Here is a 21024-nt window from a genome sequence, read left to right on the forward strand (position 1 = left end):
CACTTAGCTTCAGTCAACTAGTTAATAAACCATTTTAGTTTCAGATTAATATTTGTTGCCATTTTCCATTATTGTTCATTTAAATGTAGTTATATTGAAATGTTAGCAAATTAGTTAATTGATAATAATTAATTAAACATATACTGTTTGGCTAATATATGCAGTTCTGTCTGGAACATTTAGACAGAGGACCCCTTTCTGCTGTCAGAAACTCAACAAGCTCATCCAGATATTTATTCAGATGCTACTTGGGCAAGGATGGCCAACAGTCAGAGGCCTGGGTTTCCAAGCAACCCAGTTAAAAGCAGGAAGATAAGGAAGTAATGTGAACATGGTGCAGAAGGGTGCACTGCCTGTCTCTGCTGTTTGCCTGTCCCACCCCCCCATTCCTCCCCCCACCCCCAATCTGCCTCTGGCTTTGTGGCACTCTGACTGAACTTGATCCAGTGAAATATGTAGATGGGCTCTTGGTGTAGCTGCCTGCCGCGTGACATTTAAATGAAGTTATGAGATTATGTGCCAGCTGAGGCTGTATGATAATGGCGCCGTTACTGAATACATTAAGGTGTTTGCACCTGGGTCTCTCTCCGTTAATGTCCCGTGATCCCGTGAATTGACCATCAAGTTCACTTTAACGGATTGATTAAGTAAATAGATCCAATAGAGCCCTTCTCGCTTGTCCCTTTTAGTTGTTACTGAAACTAATGTGCCCCTGCTATGCCATAGATTGATCATTTGGGGCTCCTAACATTGTGTTGTGCCTGGAGACCTTCGTGCGTCAGGTGCTTTGGCTAATAATTGATAGATTTGGAGAGGCGGCGTGTGGTGGGTTCACAGCTGGCCGGCTGCGCTCCACAGTCCTCTGTCTCCTCGCCGAGATCCTCCAAGCATGGTCAAGTGAAGACCAGCTCCAAGAACTGGACGTCTTAGGCCAGTGAGCGACAGGCACCATGAGGGGTTTGCTCGCCCTTTTCATATCGCTCGCCTTCGCCGCTGCGAGCGCGAAGCCCAACGCTGGTTTAAAAACGTGGGGACGCTTCAACAAGCTGCCCTACCCCAGAGACAAGGCTTTCCTTTACGATACCTTCCCCGACGATTTCATATGGGCCGTGGGGACGGCGGCGTACCAGGTGGAAGGCGCGTTTGAGAAGGACGGAAAGGGGCTCTCCATTTGGGACACTTTTACGCGCGGCGGGAACCGGATGGCCACCGGGGACGTGGGCAGCGACAGCTATCACAACATCCACGCCGACATCCGAGCCATCAGGCAGCTCGGGGTCAGCCACTACAGGTTCTCCCTGTCCTGGTCCAGGATATTTCCGAACGGCACCCGCGGGAGTTACAACGAAATCGGCACCAACTACTACCGGACGCTCATTAAGAAGCTGAAGGAGATCCGCGTGCAGCCGGTGGTCACGCTCTACCACTGGGACCTGCCCGACCACCTCCAGCAGAGCCTGGGCGGCTGGAGCAACCCGGAGCTGGTGGGGATCTTCAAGGACTACGCCGACTTCTGTTTCCACACTTTCGGGGACGACGTGAAGTTCTGGATCACCATTGACAACCCGTTTGTGGTGGCGCGCCACGGGTACGGAACCGGAGTGGTGGCGCCCGGGATAAAGAACGACCCTGACCTCCCGTTTAGGGTTGGACACAACCTGCTCAAGGCGAGTGCACAGTCTCACAACATCATCATAACAATAGTTTTTCATTCCTTTGGAATCACATGAACACAACTTCAATTAAAATAAGAATAAAGAAAACCTGTCCACGAAATTCAAATTCTGCGTAAACCCCTTGGTTTTTACCTGTATGTCCTTTACTGTTTTAATTATGGCCTATTTTTACGATCTTATATAGTAAGAAAAGACATTTGTGACGTTTTGCTTCTTAATGGCTTCTCAATTAACGTATAAAGTGCATTTTATTGTTGCAGTTGATGGATTAATTACAAACCTTTTAAAACTGTAGTCATTTAATTAGTAAAATACGTAGTGTAAAAAAAAAAGATCCAAGAGTTGTCATGTTACGGAGTAAAAAGTAGTATTTTTTTGTGATTGTTGTTAGAATAACGAAGTATAAATTTGATACATAAAAGAAGAGAATACTTGAATAAACATCTTCTTCTGTTCCCCGTCTCTTTTCCCACTCACCTGTTCTTTCCCAGGCTCATGCAGCCACGTGGCATCTCTACGACCGCCACTACCGTCCCAGACAACAGGGCAAGCTGTCCATGGCGCTGGCCTCCCACTGGATCAAGCCCAGCCGCACGCGTCTGGAAAGCCTCCGAGAGTGCCAGTGCTCCCTGGACCACGTCCTGGGCTGGTTCGCCCGGCCGCTCTTCACGGACGGGGACTACCCGCCCTGCATGAAGGCGAGGCTGGGCTCGAGGCTCCCCTCCTTCACCCAGGAGGAGAGGGAGCAGGTGAGAGGGACGGCCGACTTCTTCGCCCTCTCCCACGGAGCGGCCCTCAGCTTCCAGCTCATCAACGACAGCCTCAAGTTCGGGCAGCAGGAGGATCTGGACCTGAGGATGCTGCTCTACTGGGTCAACGCCGAGTACGACAAGCCGCCCATCTTTGTGGTGCAGAGTGGCTGGTAGGTTTTGATTCTAGAGTCTCCGTGGTCATGTGTTTCTCTGCCATGTGCTGCTTTGAACCTCATCTTCTATCTGGGGGTCTACACAGGTACGTCCTCGGCAACACCAAGACAGAAGACCCAAAACACATGTACTACCTCAAAAGGTTCATCGCAGAGGCGCTTAAATGTGAGGAAATCTGCCTGGCACGCTTGAAAAGTTTGAATTCTGCTCTTGATGTAAAGTGTAATCTGACAATGTGTCTGCAATGCAGCAATCATCATAGACGGAGTGAACGTGATTGGATACACGGCCTGGTCTCTGATAGATGGCTTCGAGTGGCACAGGGAGTACGGTATACGAAGGGGCCTCTACTACGTTGACTTCAACACTCCCGACATGAAGAGGGAACCAAAGACATCCGCCACCTTCTACAGGCGCGTGGTGAACCATGTGCAGACACCTGCTGATTCCTCTGGGAGAGTTTCCCCACACAGGATTCAGATTATTATTTCACAATGTATGTTGTCAGTCGAAGTTGCTCTGCCGGTCCTGAACTGAACTCTCTCTTCTTCCATCATTTCCACAGGAACGTCATCCAGAGGAACGGATTTCCGGAGCTGCCGGAGAACAGACCAGCTCAAGGAGTCTTTCCGTGTGATTTCGCGTGGGGAGTGTCCGCCAACTCCATACAGGTTTTGTTTATTTGTGTGTTTGTGTGCGTACAGTGTGCTGGGGGAGGAGCGTAATAATGCGGAGTCATGGGGAGACAAATGTGCCAAAAGGGCAGAGGTCGGACAGCGAATGAAAATCAGCTAGAACGCTTCCTCTGAAATGTAAAAGCGAGAAAATATTAACTGCATTAACTTTTGGTTCACTGCAGACTGCGCTAATACGCAGTGAAGTTTAATGTCAACTCTGCGAGCTGCTGACCAAAGGAAGCCCAGAATAATACAAATACGTGACCCACAGCTTTTTTGGACGCAGTAAAGTCCTTCAGTCATTATTATTTCACCTTATTTAATTTTGCTGCCGTTTCTCCAGTTACATCACATTATTTTGAACGGGCAGTTTTCGCGGTGAAAGTCCATCTCAGAGACAGAGCGTCTCTTAATCATAAACCACATCGACTCACACAGTCTGCCAGCTTAGCTAAACGCCACCGTCACCATCCGTTTGCCTCATTTGGTCCTTAGGGTTAGAATTGGTTCGTATTAAGCCCAGTGTGTGGTGTCAACATGTGACTCTGATGTGTAACAGGTGGAGACCACACCCAGCCAGTTCGCGGACCCCAATGTTTACCTCTGGAACATCTCCAACAACGGAGAGCTGATGAAGCTGGAGGGCCTCAGCGCGCCGCCTTTACGCAGAACCACCCACTGCGCCGATTACGCCACCATCAGACAACAGGTGATAAATAATAACCTGCCCAGCTCATTGTATTAATCAGTTAATCGACCAGTAGAAATCGAATCAACTTATAATTCAGGAAAAATATATATATTCTTCTTATTCTTTGAGGTTTGGACTTGTTTGTTGATGTCTGAACTCTGCAATATTTTATGTCAGGGGTCTTTTTTTTAGCCCAAGGGCCCCCAAACTCATGTGGAGATTAAGCAAAAACCCCCTACCTATTATATGAGTTCTATATTAAACTCAGCTATTTATAAATATACATTAGTGTTAAATTAGTGTTCAAATATTCACTTTTTATTTCAAACATGTGCAAAAGTAGGGCTGTGGTAATGTCTTCTGACTTAATTTATCCCTTTACTAAAATATGTTGGATTTGTGTTAATGTGTAGATTCTATGTAAATAATAATAATAATAATAATAATAATTTGTGGGGGGAAATTAATTAATGTAGCCGATATATATATTTAAAAAAAAAAAAAGTCTAATCAATGAAAGATTTTGAGACCCTCTGCGGTACCTCCACGTACCCCCCCTTGAGCACCTCTGTTTTATATATTAAAAATCTACTGTATACTTGCAGTGTTTGATTCAACTCCCGTCTTTGTGTATTTCTGGGAGTTGGAGCCGGTAGGCCTATGTGTGTTTGCGCCGCATGACACACTTCTCCCCTCCGCCTCTTCAGGTGGATGAAATCAGGCAGGTGGGCGTCAGCCACTTCCACTTCTCCCTCAACTGGTCCGCTCTGGTGCCCTCGGGTGACGTGGCTCGCCCGAACGCCACCCTGCTGGGCTACTACCGCTGCTTCACCCGCCAGCTGCTGCAGGCCAACGTCACCCCCGTGGTCACCCTGTGGCACCACACGCGCCAGCGCAGCAGCCTGCCGGCCCCTCTGGACGCAGACAGCAAGTGGCTGAACAGGTCAGGCGCAGCTCCGATTGGTCGATGCGTCCATCAGGGTTTTATGACTGTTGACACCTAGGGAGGACAGGTCGGCTCTAGCCGCTAATAAACGTCATTATGTATTAAATATGCTGCAGTTTATGACGGTCTTATGTAAAAGTAAACACGCAGCGGTGTTTCCTGGAACGGTTCGTCCTTTTCCCCTCATCGCCCTTGAGGCCATCTGTTGTCACTTGCTGCCGTATCTTTACATTTCCAGTCATAAAGAGATGAATTTATTCATCAACTGATGTTTTCAGGTCCTCTGTGGCTGATGCGCCCCGATTCGCGTCACGCACGCGCGCGCACCGAGTGCATAAATAAAAGTATGTGACGTCGTTCCTCAGGGAGACCCCCGAGGCCTTCGCGGACTACGCCAGGCTCTGCTACAGAGAACTGGGGGCCCACGTGAAGATGTGGATCACCCTGAACGAGCCCAACGATGAGATGGTGAGCTACCAGGAGGGCCACCAGATGCTGAGGGCCCACGCGCTGGCCTGGCGCGCGTACGACCGCGAGTTCAGACACGCGCAGGGAGGAAAGGTCAGTAGAACGGCGGCGTTGAGGTCCTCTTTCTTTAGATTTATAATTATTTATTTATTTATTTATTTTTAAATTCTATTCTGTTTTATATGCGTATTCCAATGGGTTTTATGATTCATTAAACCTTTAAACTGTTCGACTCCTGTTTTAGTAGAAGTACTAAAATGTAACACCTTCTTGTGCACCCGAAGACCTGCTAATTTGTTTGAAACAGATCTACAGTGAAATCTTCTAAGGATTGGATTCCAGTTTTAAAAACATGGTGTCCGGTGTGTCTCCTCAGGTGTCTCTGGCTCTGCACATGGACTGGGTGGAGCCGGCGTTCTCGTTCAGCAGAGAAGACGTGGAGCCGGCGAAAAGGGTTTTGGACTTCTGCGTCGGCTGGTTCGCCGAGCCGATCTTCGGCAGCGGGGACTACCCTCTGGGGATGAGGAGCTGGCTGCGTCAGCTCAACTCACTTGAGTACAAATATTATACATTTTATTACAGTGGTCACTTCGTTAGCTGTAGATTAATGTTAGAATGAGTCTCTGGCTGTAACAGTATCAAAAAGGTCAGATTTAATCTGGGAATGATCCATCAAGGTGGAATAAATCTGTAGCTTTTAAACAGTTTACATTTTTAGCCATGATCTAGACTCTTGATCAGTTTGTCCACCACTTTGCCCGAAAACAACCACTTGTTTGACATTCATGTTCCCCGGAGACATTGTAGACGCCCTCAGTTCAAACCATGATCAAATTTAAAAAAAACTGTCCAATACTTTTAGTTGTTTTAAAAAATCCTTCAGATTCAGTTGCATGAGAAGATGCCAAAATAAAAGCCTACGCACTGGCTGATGTCACCATTGTTGTTCCTACAAGCAGCTTTAATTCTTAGCATTTATTCCACATATCTATTCTTTTTTGTCTTGAGTTATTATCTGCATAGGTTGTGGGGACTGTGTTGTGTGAATGCTAAATCTCCCATAATAAATGATTGATCCTGTAAGTCAGGATTCTGATCACAGCAATAAGCTAAATAGAAACTCCAGTGTGCAAATGCTGCATTTTCTCCTCTCCTCCTGCTAATTGCATCGTTTTTCCGCGTGCGTTTCCACAGGCTGCCGGTTTTCAATGAAGAGGACAGACTTCTGGTTAAAGGGACGTACGACTTCTTTGCCCTCAGCCACTTCAGCACCAAGCTCGTGACTCACGCCAAGGAAGACTCGTAAGATGAACTCGCTCGTCGCCCTTACTTTGATAGTGTTCGGTCAGTTGGAGAAAAATGCGATAAGAAGATGTTTTTTTGTTTTTTTTTCTCCTGCATGTCTGCAGATACACCTACACAGCAATGCTCGAGGTCCAGCACATGATAGACACCACCTGGATCATGTCCCCGAGGCCCGTTGTCCCCTGGGGCCTGAGGAAAGCCCTCAACTGGGTAAGACTGAATTAAGGGACCGGTTGGAATAATGAGTGGAATAATACTCATAAAATCAGCAACTGTGTAGCGTAATAAACATTCATAGAAGATAAAAACAAAATAAATCTTTCTGTGTCAGGTGAAGGAGCACTACTGCGATGTACCCGTGTACGTGATGGCTAACGGCGTCCAGGAGGACCCAGCTCGCTTCAAAGACAGCCTGAGAGTTTATTATCTTTACAACTACATTAACGAAGCACTTAAAGGTGAGCCTGTGATCGTTTAATGCACAGAGTGATGGATACAGTTATGGCCGCTCTTGTTGCTGCTACAGAGATGATTGAAGTTCTCTCCTGCGCTGGCCTCTGGAGCTTAATTATTAGACAGGTATTTAGGTCACCGACCCCCGAGTAGTCAGCTGACTCACAGCGCACACATTCGCAAACATAAATATCAACTCTGCTCCGGACTGCTGCCTCATGTTTGTTGCTATCCAGCTGCCCGTCCTTGTAAAGTTTATGAGGCTACGCTCAGTGAAGAAGACCTCTCGGTGTCCTTACAGTACCAGCAGGTTGTAGTGCGCCCGGTCACCACCAGGTGGCAACTATAAGACTTCATTTATCTATTTAGATATTTATATAAATTGATGTTTACCCAAATCAAACCTACATCTACAATAAAGGTAAGTTAAAAAAAAATATGCTGAATCATGCTTTGTTTAGTATAAAATAAATCTATTACAGAAGTAGATCTAATGTCTAATGTCCATTACCAGTGAAATATTTGGACACACCATCTCGTTCAGTGTTGTTTTTGTATATATTTTTTTTAACATTTTATACAAAAATTCAATTAATTAATAAGTTGTCAAAACTATAAAGGAAGTATGGACTGTTACGCTGCACAAATTTAGTAATTATGGGAAATATTTCATATAAATAGATCTGAGTGTTAAATATCTTAGTCTATAAAAACAGGTCTTTTATGTCTAAAAATAGAACCTTTGTTTTTTTCTATATATATATTTTGCAATTTAAACCTTTCCCATTTAACATACCTGAGCAGTATATAACAGTTTAATGATGACTCAATATGCAGTAGTTGTAAGCAGACAAGACCTCTTTAAATAGACCTTAATGGTACAAAATGAGAATCTCATACAATATATTTACTGTACTGCTTATAGATGATAAATCAGTGGTTTAAAGTGTGTTTTTATATGCCACCCACCCAGATTTGCACATACAAGTAGGTATTTTAGTGAAAACCTCACATGTTGCGTGTCTCTGCCCTCTGCAGCGTACACTCTGGATGGCGTAAACCTGAAGGGCTATTTCGCTTATGCCCTGAGCGACCAACGGGACCCGGGGTTCGGCTTGTACGGCCAAGTCCACGAAGAGGTCATCGTCAAGGCCTCTCTGTCCAACTATCGCAACATCATCCAGCACAACGGCTTCCCCATCCAAGGGGCGGAGGCCCAGCAGTGCCCCAGTCTGCCCCAGCCCTGCCTGGGCTGCCACATTCTGGTCAAGAGGCCCGTGCTGGGCTTCTTGAGCCTGGTGGGCTCAGGGGTGCTGATCACCCTGGGCCTCATTATTTACTACACAACCAAGAGACACAAGGAGTGTTACTGATGACAGACTGAAAGACTGACAGACATTTTACTTGTTGTTCAGCAGTTTGTGTTAAGGTTCGATTGTGAAATTTCAAGATAATTGAGGTCTGAGTGACTTCTTCGTTCTCATCTTCGTATTTGAGGTTTTGTATTAAATTTAATGTCATGTTACAAATTGTTCTACACACATTTTGAGATAACCTGCTGAAGATTCTAAGGCAAAGGTCTTCAACATTTTTCAGGCCAAGGACCCCTAAACTACTATATGTGTTATATATTAAACTCGGCCTAGTGCTGTTTATAAATATATTATTTTGCATTGAAATATTAAGCTATCCCTACCCCTTTACTAAAATTTAAAATATGTCCATGTTAATGTGTATTTAAAGAAATGTATTTATGGGGGAACATTTAAAAAATAAATAAAAATAAAATAAAATATATATATAAAAAATGTCTAATCAACCAAAGAAATTGTGACCCTCCTGAAGTACCTCCACGTATCCCCTAGGGGTCGCGGACCCCCTGTTGAATACCATGCTCTAGTGCCTCTCCATTCGTTTTTAGGATTATATGGAGAGACTGCAGTTAACAACTTCATAATGTTCAGGGTTTGCCCTTCTTTGACAGTAATTGGACCGAATTGGAGTAAAAGCCTAAAGGGGCCATAAAAACTGAGATATAATCACAGATGAAGCTGTGACTGGATGGAGATTTAACATCACGCAACTTCTCAAGTAAATGATTTTTGGCATTTCACAAAAAAAAATAAAAATAAAAATGAAAAAGATGAAAATGATCATCCCTGAATTAGTGTCATTACGAATTTCAGGGTAAAAAAAATTTAAAAGCTACGTCCCATTAAGTTCTTCAGCAAGAATTCTGTCTCGTGTCAACTGTAATAAATTTGTACATTTGGACGTATCCAGAGTAACATCAGATGTTTTAACGCTGTAAACTAATGTATTTTAGGAAACATCTCTAAACCTTGTGGTATATTTTTAATAAAAACTATTGCTGCCACTGTCAAAGCTGCTGTTGCTATTTGTTACTAAACCTTTTGCACTTTGAGTTACGTTGTAAGACTCATTCTGAGCTAAACTGGGTCAAATCTTCCGTCAGTTAAGTGTTTCTCAGCGCTGCGAGGTTTGGTTTATACTTCTCTACAGATTGATGCGTTTTGAAGATTGTTTCCAGAATTCTTCTGCAGGAAGTGGAAAGTTTCTCTGAGCGCTCTTTAAGTCTGAGAATCTGGAGGATAAAAACAGTGGGAGTTCTGTGGTAACGTGCCTCTATGTCTTAATGCATCACGACGTCTTCTTTTGACCGACTGCCTGTTGACTTCAGGGTGTAATTCAGGTCATCGATTATTAACAAAGCCCTTATTGTCAGCTCTTTTGGTTCCAGATGTTCCTTCAGGTGCGTGAGATCTTCAGATTCATCTTTCCTTGTTGTTCCCTGATCTAGATCATGGCTGCATGAAACCTGTTAAAGGTAAACACATCCTACATGGACATACCACATCAGCCTTTAGCATGTTATAAACAAAGTGATTTATTTTCATGTTATTAAGCAGGATTTCGTGAAACATCTCCAAACCTCCACTATCAGAAGTGCCCCATTGGTATGTCACACCGCCAAAGCGTCAATATTCAAGTCCATTCAAAGTCAAAACATCATGGCATCCAGGCCGTCCTCCATGAACTTCTTGTAGATGGCCATGAACTTGGCGATGAAAGCCTCGATGTGGTAGATGGCTTTGTTGCCCTGCTGTAGTCGGTGTTCGTAGAAAGCCGCCATGTGGGCCACCTCCGTCTTCAGCTGGCCGTCGCAGTTACTCAGCAGTTCTTTAACCAGACCCTGTAAAATGATCGGACGAGGAAAATTAAAACTCTTGGACTGCAAACACTTTATGGAGGAAGAGGAGTAACAAACCTTACCTTCATGATGATGTCAGGGGGGATGCAGTGAGTCATCAGCTCATACACCCGAGCTCGAACCTCGAACAACCTGGAACGGGCAGACAGTGAATCGACCGTTATGCTCTCTGCACCTAGTGGGAGTAATATTAACTAATAACCGGGGGTGCGCAATCAAAATAAACAACGCATGCGGGATTAGACTTTGTAACACACGTCTGTGTACCGAGCAAGGAAGCAGAATGGGAGCAGGAAATTTTATACATGGTTTCTGTGTGGAGCAATGGAGAATTCAGCTCGGATTAATTAATCAGGGGGCTAATAGAAAAGCACAGGACATGGCGGATGGACTTGAGCAGCTGTTGCATGGGTGTAATTTAGCTTGGAGTGGAAGACGAAGCTGGGCGGGATTCACAGCGGGGTCGTTCCCAAATAACGTCAGAGGCACATCAGGGATTCCCTGCACCGCCCACACCTCGCACGGCCCCACACTGAGTCATCGCATCGGTCGTATGATTGCTCAGCTTTTACTTACAGAAAGGGCGTGCACAACTAAAACAGATACGTGAGGAGAAAGGCCCTGCTTCTGTTAAAGTTTCACAACATCAAATGGAGACAGTTCATTCATTCATTCAGATTCATGTGGCAACAAGTGATGACAGTAGCCTAAAACATTTCCGCACAGAGCATTTCCTTTGCTTCCTAGTCAGCGTGCTTGATACTGGGAACATGTTGCAGCTCGATGAGCTCACGGTCGCTATTGGAAAGTTGATACTACTGATGGACAGTGAGGGCAAGTGCAGGAAGGAGACCGTGTCACACGATGATGCTGACAGGGACGACACTGGTGTGTTGAGAGCTCTAATTCAATAGACTTTGAAAGCAGATATGACTCCCTCGATCTCTTTTTGATGTTTGATCCTACAGCCTGACCTCTTGAAATGAAAAACTTCGATACGTCACTTAGTGAACGAATCTGTATCTGCTGTGTCTGAAATCGAGAAAGACAACGAGGATGGTAGTGATAATGATGATGATGATGATGATGAAATCCTGTAGGATAACAAAAATCTGTTTACATTTGGTGCTTGAAAAGCAGCTGCTTCATTAGCATACATACTGCGGGGCGTTGAAGAGGAAATATTTTGTTGTACTACTTTTATTAATTGTTAATAGGAATTAAAGTAAATGTTACGGTATCCATGCATCAGTGTATTTTGGTTATCCGGTGCGGTGGGTCATCACGGGAAAAAAAAATATTTTAAAAAATTGAGGACCAAGCAACAACCCTAGGTTCTCCCCTTAATGTTAAAAAGGGTCTAGTCGGTATGAAGAGGTGACTCGAGCTCTGGATGTAAACAGCAGCTGTGTGACTATTTTAACTTTGGTGCAAATGTCCAAATATCCCCACGTGTCTGTGTTACTTAACCCCCTCCCTTTCTCTTTGCCTCTCGTACCTGTGAGGACTCTGCTGGCTGACGATGGCATTGGCCGTTTCTCTGAGGTAGACCTCCCAGTCCGTCTCGGGGACGTTCTGGTCCACCGAGAACGGATACCTGGAAAAGATCAACGCAGGCTAAATAAGCAAATACTCCGTGTTTATATGCGACACAAACCCACGGACATGTAAGTGCAGTCACGACTTACTGCTGCACTCTGCAGGCCTCGCACATCAAAATGGCTTTGCGGAGGTTGCGGCCAGACTTCTCGCTGATCTGTTTGGCCAGCTCAGGTGGGAGGAGCAGACCCTCCTTCTTACAGACGGAGGTCAGGACGCTGCACACCTGACAAAACGAGAAGCAGAGTGAAAAGGATGCCAGGGTCACGTTAGTTTCACATTAGTGTCTAAACCGCACCAGGCTCCTCTTACCTCTTCTGTGCTCGGCAGAGGAACTCTCACAGCCAGGCAACGGCTCCGAATCGGCCCAATGACTTTAGAGGTGGAGGTGGAGTAGAGAATGAGACGACAGGTGGACATGTACTTCTCCATCGTTCGACGCAAGGCGTGCTGGGCGTCTTTCGTGAGTCTGTCCACCTCTGTGAGCAGCACCACTGAGAGGAAAAGCACAGGAATAAATCTAGTGACTACTTCGCCTTATTGCCCATCCCTGGTTAGAAATAAAAACAAATTAAACAACATAGACGTGGGGTACAGTTAAACACGGACGTCTGTTCACTACCATCGCCCTCTACCTTTGAACTCTCTCTGGGTGCTTGTCTGGATCTGCTGGGACTGAGCCATAGTTTTAATCAGCTCCTGAATCACCACACGGTCCTGGGTTCCCGCGTCACTGTACAACACAGAACAGAAGAACTTCACTAATCTGCAGAGAAACGGTAGCTACACCTGTGAAATGCACCGGAATAGAGAGAATTAAGGCACCTTGGGTTGACCTCCAAGTGATAGTTGCTGGCTATTGTGTTGATCTCAATCCTCTTCTTTGAGGGAGCCTATAGTGGAAAAAAACAGAGATGTGACTAAACAATTTATTTGTAAACGATGTCCCGATCAAGGTTTTACGCCCCGATCCGATCCTGATCATTTAATATTGAGTATGACTTTGACGACTGAGAGACGATGCACTTCACTATTTCCCAGCTCACCACAATAGTCTGATGCTCTATGCGAAGCTTCTCCACCCCAGCTCCGTACAGCTCCCTCAGCAGACACATGATGCGGGTCTTCTTCCCCGCACCCGACGGGCCGTAGACCAACAGGTGTGGGAAGTCGCCACATTGAACCTGGAACAAATGTTTTAGTTGTTTTTGGGGTTGTGTTTTCTTAGAGTACACACAGTGCATTCAGATCTGCTCTGATCCTCTGTAAAGAAAATGCCACGTAAAAAGGCAATAACAAAACAGCATAGTACTGTCCCTAATGGGGTTTTAAAAATGTGTTCTTATTACTGATCACAGTAACTCTGAGGTTGGCTAGTGGAGCAAAACTGTCAGGAACAACAAAACAACAAGGAGAGAGATGGCGCCTTTAGTAAATACAACTTTTATACCTTTTATCACCGTTAACTCAAACCAGCCTAATTCAAAGCGTTGTGCAGGTGATATTTAGAATAGAAGCAACTACCAGCCAGCAGAAACATTTTGATGTCTCGATAACCTAGACAAGCTCAACTATACTTGCTGGTGCTATCCTGTGTGTAGTATTGAATATAAGGCAGCTGCTAAGGTTCATGACGCTGTATGTCCTCTTACCAGGTTTTTCAGCTGAGTCGCTTGCTCTTTGTGATAGTCGAGCTTCGAGAGGGACGTCGGTCGGTATTTGTCCACCCACAGACTCATTGTGTTTTGACCTTAGTGAACGTTAAAGTCCTTGTTGACAACAGACAGACAGTTTGCCTGCTAATCTCCCGCGGAAAATAAATCCCATCCACCCGCGCTGCCGGTCACTTCCTGTTGAACTACGGCGAGTCGAATGTGTCAAAACTGCGAAGGGCGAGTGGTAAATACACATTTTCATCGTGACAACACAGAAAACTGTAAGTATACTCCCCAGGACAAACTGTTCTCCATCTTTACTTGTGATAAAGAATGATAAAGGTTTTGTAGTATAATAGCAGTTATTATCATCTAGTTTTAGGAAATAGGAAAACAGTTGGGTCCTGGTTAGCCTCAGCTTCATGACCATGACCTGCACTAGTGTCAGTCTTGCATGACTTCTGTTATATCCAGGAAAACATTTATGTATGTGTGTGTGTATGCAAAACTGTACATTTGAGCCACGAAAGATAGCATCTTTCCATGGGAACAGTCTGATACCACGTAGGAATGTGAGACAGATAATCCCATGCAACACAAACAAAAGCTCACAATGTCACCAAGCTGTCATTCCATGATGCAATGGAAATGTGTGAGCTGCTTGTTTTTGGAGGAGCCAGTCATTTTGTGCATTTTGCATTATTAAATACACATACTTAGTATCGTAGTATCTTACGTAAATAAATACACATACGGCCAAAAGCAGGTTGTTTCATCCGGATATTGTGCACGTAAAAGAAGAGCTTTACCCAAATTCCACGTGTTCTGTCATGCAGTGATGGTGTTCTGAAGGACATTTTTCTTTTGATTATCTGATTATATGTGAGTGTTGTCAAAATGAGGATTTGCATATACGTTACACAATGTGGAGATAACACAACTTGCATAATAAAGTATGAGTGTGTTTTCCCTGCAGCTATATTTAATAAATGTTTGTTTTCTCCCTCTGCGGATTCCTCAAATTAAATTGGCATTGTATTCCATTTTCCTTTCTCTAATTAGTGATTTATTCACCTCCCGAATGTCACTTCTTTTTTTTGGTCCCTGCCTTGCTTCTCTTCACCATGACCGACCTGGGTTAAGTATACGTCTCTGGGACAGGAATGCTACATATGGAGCATGTCTCAGCAGGTTGGCGTAGCTTGCATTGAGATCCACGCTTAAGCTGTATTAATATCGATAAATCACGAGGGCTATGTGGAGCAGTGTGACATCTGGGGCATGTCTGTCAAGTTGTTTCAAGCCACAAAGCTTTAATTTACGTCAAGTTCATTCACTAATGTGGGTCGTTTTCTTTTTTTATTCGTCACCTGTGCTTTGAGCTGATCGTAAAGACTGTTAAGAGAAGTTTTTTTTTTCACATGCCTGGCAGGTAAATCCTTTTTTTTCTACTATGAAATGGTCAGTTTAGTTGAAAAAGTTCAACATCGGCATATCTGATGAGTTTGATTTATTGCAGCAAATAGTGTAGTAAGGCAGCCCTCTGTGGAAAATGTACTGTGTTAGTGAGACATTGCTCTTGACCGCGTCTCTGCCCTCAGCGAACAGGCTTCAACAGGCAGACTCAGGGTCAAAGTACAAATAGCAGGTCTTCACCACCGGCCGACGACATTCCCTCCAAAAACTCAGTGTTTTCTGGCAAACTCGATGAATTCCTCAGCCCGTCGACATCTCTGTAAGGGCCGCGTGTCCTTTACTTGTTGATTGGAAGCTCACAGACGCCGTTGCTGCAGGTACAAAGAGCTGGGGAGGCTCACGGAGGAAAAGATCAGTTTTAAGCATTACCTCATGTGTTGTTGAGGAATGTGCTTTCAAGGTGAAAAACCTTTCGCCCTGAGCCGTAGTGCACAGCGGTGAGTGAAAAGGAGGCAGAGGGAGGGAGGTGAAGACCCCAAAACCTTTAAATCCAAGTCCCCAAAACTAATGCGCGCACAGAGATTTGATCCACAAGAAAAACTTAAGTACATAAGTATTTTTTTTCCTCACTCGCATTTACACATGCCTGCCTTTACAAAATAACAGTCATACTTCACTGACACACACACACACACACACACACACACAAACACACAAAGTACAAACACCTGCCCTCGGATCTCCCCGTCTTCTTGCTGAGGTAATGTAGGAGGGGAAAGCATTCCAACCCTCAGCCTTTTCTCTTTTTTTTGCTCTCTCTCTCTCTCTCTCCTCCCCTTTCAGCTTTTCACATCTTTACTGTAATAAACTCACTCTTTGTGTGTCACCGGCGTCATGTGGCACATGAGCGCCGAGTTGCCTTGGCTGGATACGTCCACTTCCTCCCGGTTTTTTCTTCCGCTGGAAGCGTCCCTGGACGATACGACTTCTTTAAAAAGATGTCTGGTATGTGAAAATGTTAATGCTATATTTATTAATAATTCAGCTTAGAGATTTATTTATTTATTTTTTTTAAAGAAGCACAGTTAAATCTATAGTGTTAGCACTATAACTTTACATTAGTGTTGTCTTCACATCCCAGTTGACACATGGCAACTACAGGATTTCTGTTGACGAGTGAATGAAACTTTGGAAACTTTGGAAAGGATCTGTGTCCTTACAACGTGTGAGCTTTCTATTTTTTGTTTTGTTTGTCTGGTTTATTCTTAAACAGACATAAAGAATATTGAGTGTTTTCCCCCGTGTGTTTAAAGGACAAAGCCCAGGCAAGGAAAGGGTGGGTTGGCTACAGCCAAAAATAGCTCCCTACCAGGAAAAAACAATGCGTTTGAGAAAAATGCATTTGTCAAAAACAATAAGGAGGCCGGCATTGTTGGCACTGGCCGCTCGCGCTTGTGATTGCTTTGGACATTTATATCGGATTCATCTCATTCCACCAAGTAATTTACACTGCCGTGGCAGGTTTACAGGCATTGCAAATACATCTGTTTCAAGTGTTTTAGATGTAATGCCAGGTTTTGAAATCTTCGGGGCGGGCCTGTGTCTCACTGCTCTAAATGTTAAATGTTTACAGACAAAAATGACTGTCTGGTCTGGTTATGACTTGATGAACACCTGATAACCTGTTCCAGCAGGATTTTCGTCCTTCTTGAGCACTTTTCTTCAGTCTGTTAGCAAATCCAGGCGTGGATCCAGACGCGCGTCACTTTCCAGGGGTACATTACACACGTGTTTATTCTTTACGCCGTGCGCGTGTGTGAAAATGTAAATTCCCAAATTTACATACTCTGTCTCGTTCTTTTTCTCTCCATCTCTCCTCCAGGTATCAAAGGCGTCTCGGGCATTCGGACTCGGATCCAGTTGTGAACGCAATCCACGCGTGGCTTCATTTTAGCAGCTTTGCTGCTGCGTGAAATAACTTACAGATGACTACCGGTTGGACAGTAATGCGTGAATGCCTGCTAGCTGCGGTGCCCGTTCAAGGCCAAGCTGCTGGTGACCCTTTAGGACGCCGGCAAGGTCAAGTTCCTCTCCTGGCTCGAAGCTCCAGCAGCCGGGTCATGTCTGAGCCTGCTCCTCTGCTACCCTGCCCTCTGCATCCTGTGACCAGTCATGCCAAAAAATGTAGGGCGTTCAAGATGGACAACAGCTCCCCCTGTGAGTCAGCTGAGTCTGACTTCAGGCAGAACGGACACTGTGAGCGCAGTTCAGACATGTCGCCTGGGGCAGGTCAGGACATGGACGTGACAGACCTGGATTGCGGAGCGGCTGTTCACAGCGATGCTCAAATGGAGGCGCCGAGTGTGAAACACCGTGGAGCCGCATTACCTCAGCAGCAAGGAGGAAGCTCCACGTTGACCTCCTCCTGTGCTGCTGAGGTTTCCTCTACTTGGTGCGCCAGTCATCTGCCTGTGTCCGTGAATGCGTCGGGGGACTGCTCGCTGGATGTGCTCCGGATAGTGAAACACAAGCCCAGTGCAATTGTGTTCTGTGATTATGACCCCATCCCCGACGACCAGGCGACCGCGTTCGAGGCGAGGTCCGACGGCAGAGAGTCCTCGTCGTCCGGCGCCGAGGAGGGAGAGGACAGCTTTCCTGAGACGCTGCAGTACAAGGAATTCCTGGTCAGTCGGCAGCGTAGAAACGTGAGCAGGAACAGGAAGTGCTTGAGGAGGAGGCAGGATGTGCAGCTCAATGGCGTGGCAGCCGATTGGCAAAGGCCCAGCGACAAGGATGAACCTGAGCTCACAGGTAGCCAGGAGGAAGAGGATACGCGGCAGAACAATGGGAAACAGGTAGGAAAAACACAACAGAGGTAGTGGAATAACAGAGATAACGGCATCTTAATCTCCGGGCAGAATCACCAGATGAAGCAGTTCAATAGGTTCATATTTGTGTTAAATTTACCTGCGGATAAGACTTTTTTGCAGCAGACACATTAACGATGCCTCTGTTCTGTTCAAGAATCTGTAAGTTAAGCCAGGACAGTGCTGCAGCGAGATAAAACTGTGAGCTAAATGAAATTGAGCCATAATTCAGCTATTATATACACCTGTGTCCTCCCTGCTGTACCACACGTCACAATGTCTTCAGTCAAAAAGGTCACATTTTTTAAGAGTGAGCCCTATTTGCACCACTAGAGGGCAGCAACGTCAAGTTATTCCAGGTTGTTCAGCAGCCTGCTTTCAGTAGAGGGTCCAGTGGGAGTACAGCATATTTACAACTAACAGAACTCTGTTAAACTTTATTAATAATGATCCAGAGGAGTTGCAGATAAAAATGTCAAACAATAATCTCAACAATTAACAGCAAGAAAGTTGCACCAGTCTAGTCCTAGCAGATAAAGGTTATTTCACTCCTTTTATATATGATATTTATATTATATATATATATTTTTTTTAATGGAAAGAAAAAAAAGATCTAAATAAAATGAGTACATTCGAATCAAGTGTTAGGCCTTCCAAAATAAATTCCTCCCCTGGCACGGCTTGGCATACCCAGCATGCACCACACCGGCATGGCGTCCTTCCAGTGTGAGCGCGCCCCTGACTGCGTTCTCACACCTGTCAGCGCAGCCCTGGGTCGCTGGCACATTCCCATAGCGGTCCCTCTGGCCACACCGCACGCTGTTCTCCCATCTCGGCCGGAAATGAAAGGATTACCTCTGCCTGCGCTCCCCTTTTTTTTTTGCGTTCTTGTTCTCCGAGGCTCACCGAGTAGCGTTTAAAGTCCCTTTACTGACAGGCCAGCGTTCATCTGGATACCTGGTCAGTTAAAAGAGGCACCGTCGCGGCTCCACATTCTTGGAATATCTCGGGCTCGGGCAGTTTCGCCGCACACTCCCCGTGTCTGTGTTGCCAAATGAAATGATTTGAGATGGAAAAGGTGCTCGCAAACTTGACTTTAATATTCAAGTTTGATTTGTAGTAGTAGGTGTGTAATCTCTGGTCTTTAGATGAGATAAGATGCACGGTTATACATAGTACAACGCACAGTATTGCACTAAAAAAGTACTATAATAGATGTACGACTGAGAAATATAAAATAAAATTTAATAAAATAAATTATAAACTGTAAATTTAAAAGAGGGGTAGTTCGTATATACACAAATTCACAATATTTTAAAGGATCTGTGTGAATAAGGTGCGGTAATGAGGGTCAGGAAGCCCCGCCCGGTGCCACTTTAACACCTAACCCTCCAAAAGCCCTCCTCACTTGAGTATGTAATTTTAGGATCTGTTTCCATACTGAACGTTTACCCTGTGACAAAACCGTCACTGTCTATTTTTATGAATTACTGAGTCGTGGTATATTTAGCTGGGTAGCAGAAATGTGCAGCATGCTTTTCCGAATTTAGATGATCATCAGAATTAGTTTGCAGTCCTGCTATTCATGCTTTGCTCTGACAAGCGTTAGATTATGCCCTCTACTCCCGCGTCTGCAGAGTTAAATTCACCTCGTTTGCAGGGGTTTGCGGGGATTATGGAAGTGGACGGCGCACCACAATGCAATTAGAGCTTTGGACTCGGTCATTGATGAGTCTTGGGGTGGACTTGACAGTAGCTTTGCTTACAAAACAACACTTTAGAGGAAAAAAAAGTCAATTATTAAACCAGAATTTGAAGGGAAAACTGCAAATTGACGAGGTTCCGCTGAAAAGATGAGCTGTCGCTGTCATTATTCAGTTTCGGTTGAGTGCAACCAAGCACACTTGTGCGCCAAAATTGCTCGGTGGCTACACTCCTCAAACTATTCATACTGGGCCGTGTCACAATAAAAAGACCTTTCCAAGACCGTTGAGGAGACTAATGAAATGCCCTTTTAACACAGACACCATGATGCATTAAAGCTCCCTCCTCTGAGAATGCTTTTGACAGAAACATAAAAAATTCATGAACTGTGAGAGCACTCTGAATCTCCGATCTGAAAGTGTGTGCACACGTGTCCGTGTGTGTGCTGCGGCGTGCATTGGTATTCACATGTGCACATTCACTTGCCACTCTGCATGCGTGCTTGTGTGTGTGTTCCATGTTTGCAGTCACTCGTGCCACCGGGCGGCCTCCGCTGGCTGCGTTTCTCCCCTCGCCCCGGCTCTGTCCCCCATAGTGAGGGTAAAAATAGCACCCTGCTGCACATAGGCAGCCTTCTGTGTTCCTCTGTGTAGGAATCAGGAGATGTGGGGGCTGCAGCACACAGGAAATGGCTTTACTGCCAAGGCCGTTACTGCAGATATTTTTTAAACTGGTCAACACGATGGGTTTGGGAATGGGAGGGGACAGAAGTGTGTGTTTGTGTGCGTGTGTGTGAGTGAGTGGGTGGGTGGGAGGGTGGGTGGATGAGGGCATGCCTGTGTGTATGCACGCATGTGTGTGAGTGAGGGGGCTGTTTTTGGACTTCCAGCTCCTCAAAGGGGTCTTATGTGCTGCTATCAGCCTCTGGGACTCTGGGATTGGCAGCAGGGCTCAGAAACAAAGCAGTTTGTTCATTTCCTGGAAGGCCAGTGAACAAGTGTCTCTGTGAGAGGCTTCGACCAATGGGTGGAGAGGGAAAGCGAGGGAAAGCGAGGGCTTAGATATGTGCATAGTGTTGGCATGGGCACATTTGCATTTGCATAACATTTGCTGGCATCGCCGCTGTAAATACATCTTATTCCTCAGCAGCAGCCATCTTTATGTTTAGCTTTGGTATTTCTCTTCTATCAAAGGCGTCTGCCATCCACGCTCAACAATAATCTCATTGAGAAGGTGTCACCTCCTCCGTAATGAAGCGTACACTGTGTACCCCTCAACAGGCTGAAAAAGGCACATGTTCGAGGAGCCTAGAGGCAATGAAGGGTGGAGTGGTTGGATGAGGCGGAGGAGTGTGTGGGCTTAGATCCAGAACACTTTCCTTGGACCCGTGTACACGAAGGGCCTCAGTG

General features: G+C 45.3%; 3 protein-coding genes across 5 annotated transcripts in view; 2 read left to right on the forward strand and 1 right to left on the reverse strand.

Moving 5' to 3' along the window:
• The first annotated feature begins 609 nt into the window (after window positions 1–609).
• Window positions 610–9527, forward strand: kl (klotho). The gene is made up of 13 exons (XM_047606682.1): window positions 610–1667; window positions 2168–2598; window positions 2688–2767; window positions 2853–3015; window positions 3168–3273; window positions 3839–3988; window positions 4678–4913; window positions 5282–5477; window positions 5761–5939; window positions 6579–6686; window positions 6794–6899; window positions 7021–7147; window positions 8181–9527. Exons 1-13 carry the CDS (start codon window positions 951–953, stop codon window positions 8513–8515), a joined length of 2934 nt encoding a protein of 977 aa, XP_047462638.1. The 5' UTR covers window positions 610–950; the 3' UTR covers window positions 8516–9527.
• A 503-nt stretch (window positions 9528–10030) lies between these two features.
• Window positions 10031–13823, reverse strand: rfc3 (replication factor C (activator 1) 3). The gene is made up of 9 exons (XM_047606683.1): window positions 13626–13823; window positions 13020–13157; window positions 12799–12866; window positions 12609–12706; window positions 12286–12467; window positions 12063–12199; window positions 11873–11971; window positions 10437–10506; window positions 10031–10356 (listed from the first exon to the last, which is right to left on the reverse strand). The coding sequence occupies exons 1-9, from the start codon at window positions 13710–13712 to the stop codon at window positions 10165–10167; spliced, it is 1071 nt and encodes a 356-aa protein (XP_047462639.1). The 5' UTR covers window positions 13713–13823; the 3' UTR covers window positions 10031–10164.
• Window positions 13824–15914: 2091 nt separating this feature from the next.
• The window catches only part of LOC125021172 (stAR-related lipid transfer protein 13-like), a 48434-nt gene continuing 43324 nt past the window's right edge, over window positions 15915–21024 (forward strand). The window contains exons 1-2 of one of the 3 annotated variants that reach the window (XM_047607112.1): window positions 15915–16049; window positions 16927–17899. In XM_047607112.1, coding sequence (XP_047463068.1) covers window positions 17030–17899 — 870 coding nt within the window. In that variant the 5' untranslated portion in view covers window positions 15915–16049; window positions 16927–17029. Of the gene's footprint in view, window positions 16050–16424; window positions 17900–21024 lie in introns of those variants that run through there. The other 2 variants (XM_047607113.1, XM_047607114.1) reach the window with 2 other exon arrangements.

Source organism: Mugil cephalus, chromosome 15, assembly GCF_022458985.1.
Source record: "Mugil cephalus isolate CIBA_MC_2020 chromosome 15, CIBA_Mcephalus_1.1, whole genome shotgun sequence".
NCBI classification, from domain to species: domain Eukaryota; kingdom Metazoa; phylum Chordata; class Actinopteri; order Mugiliformes; family Mugilidae; genus Mugil; species Mugil cephalus.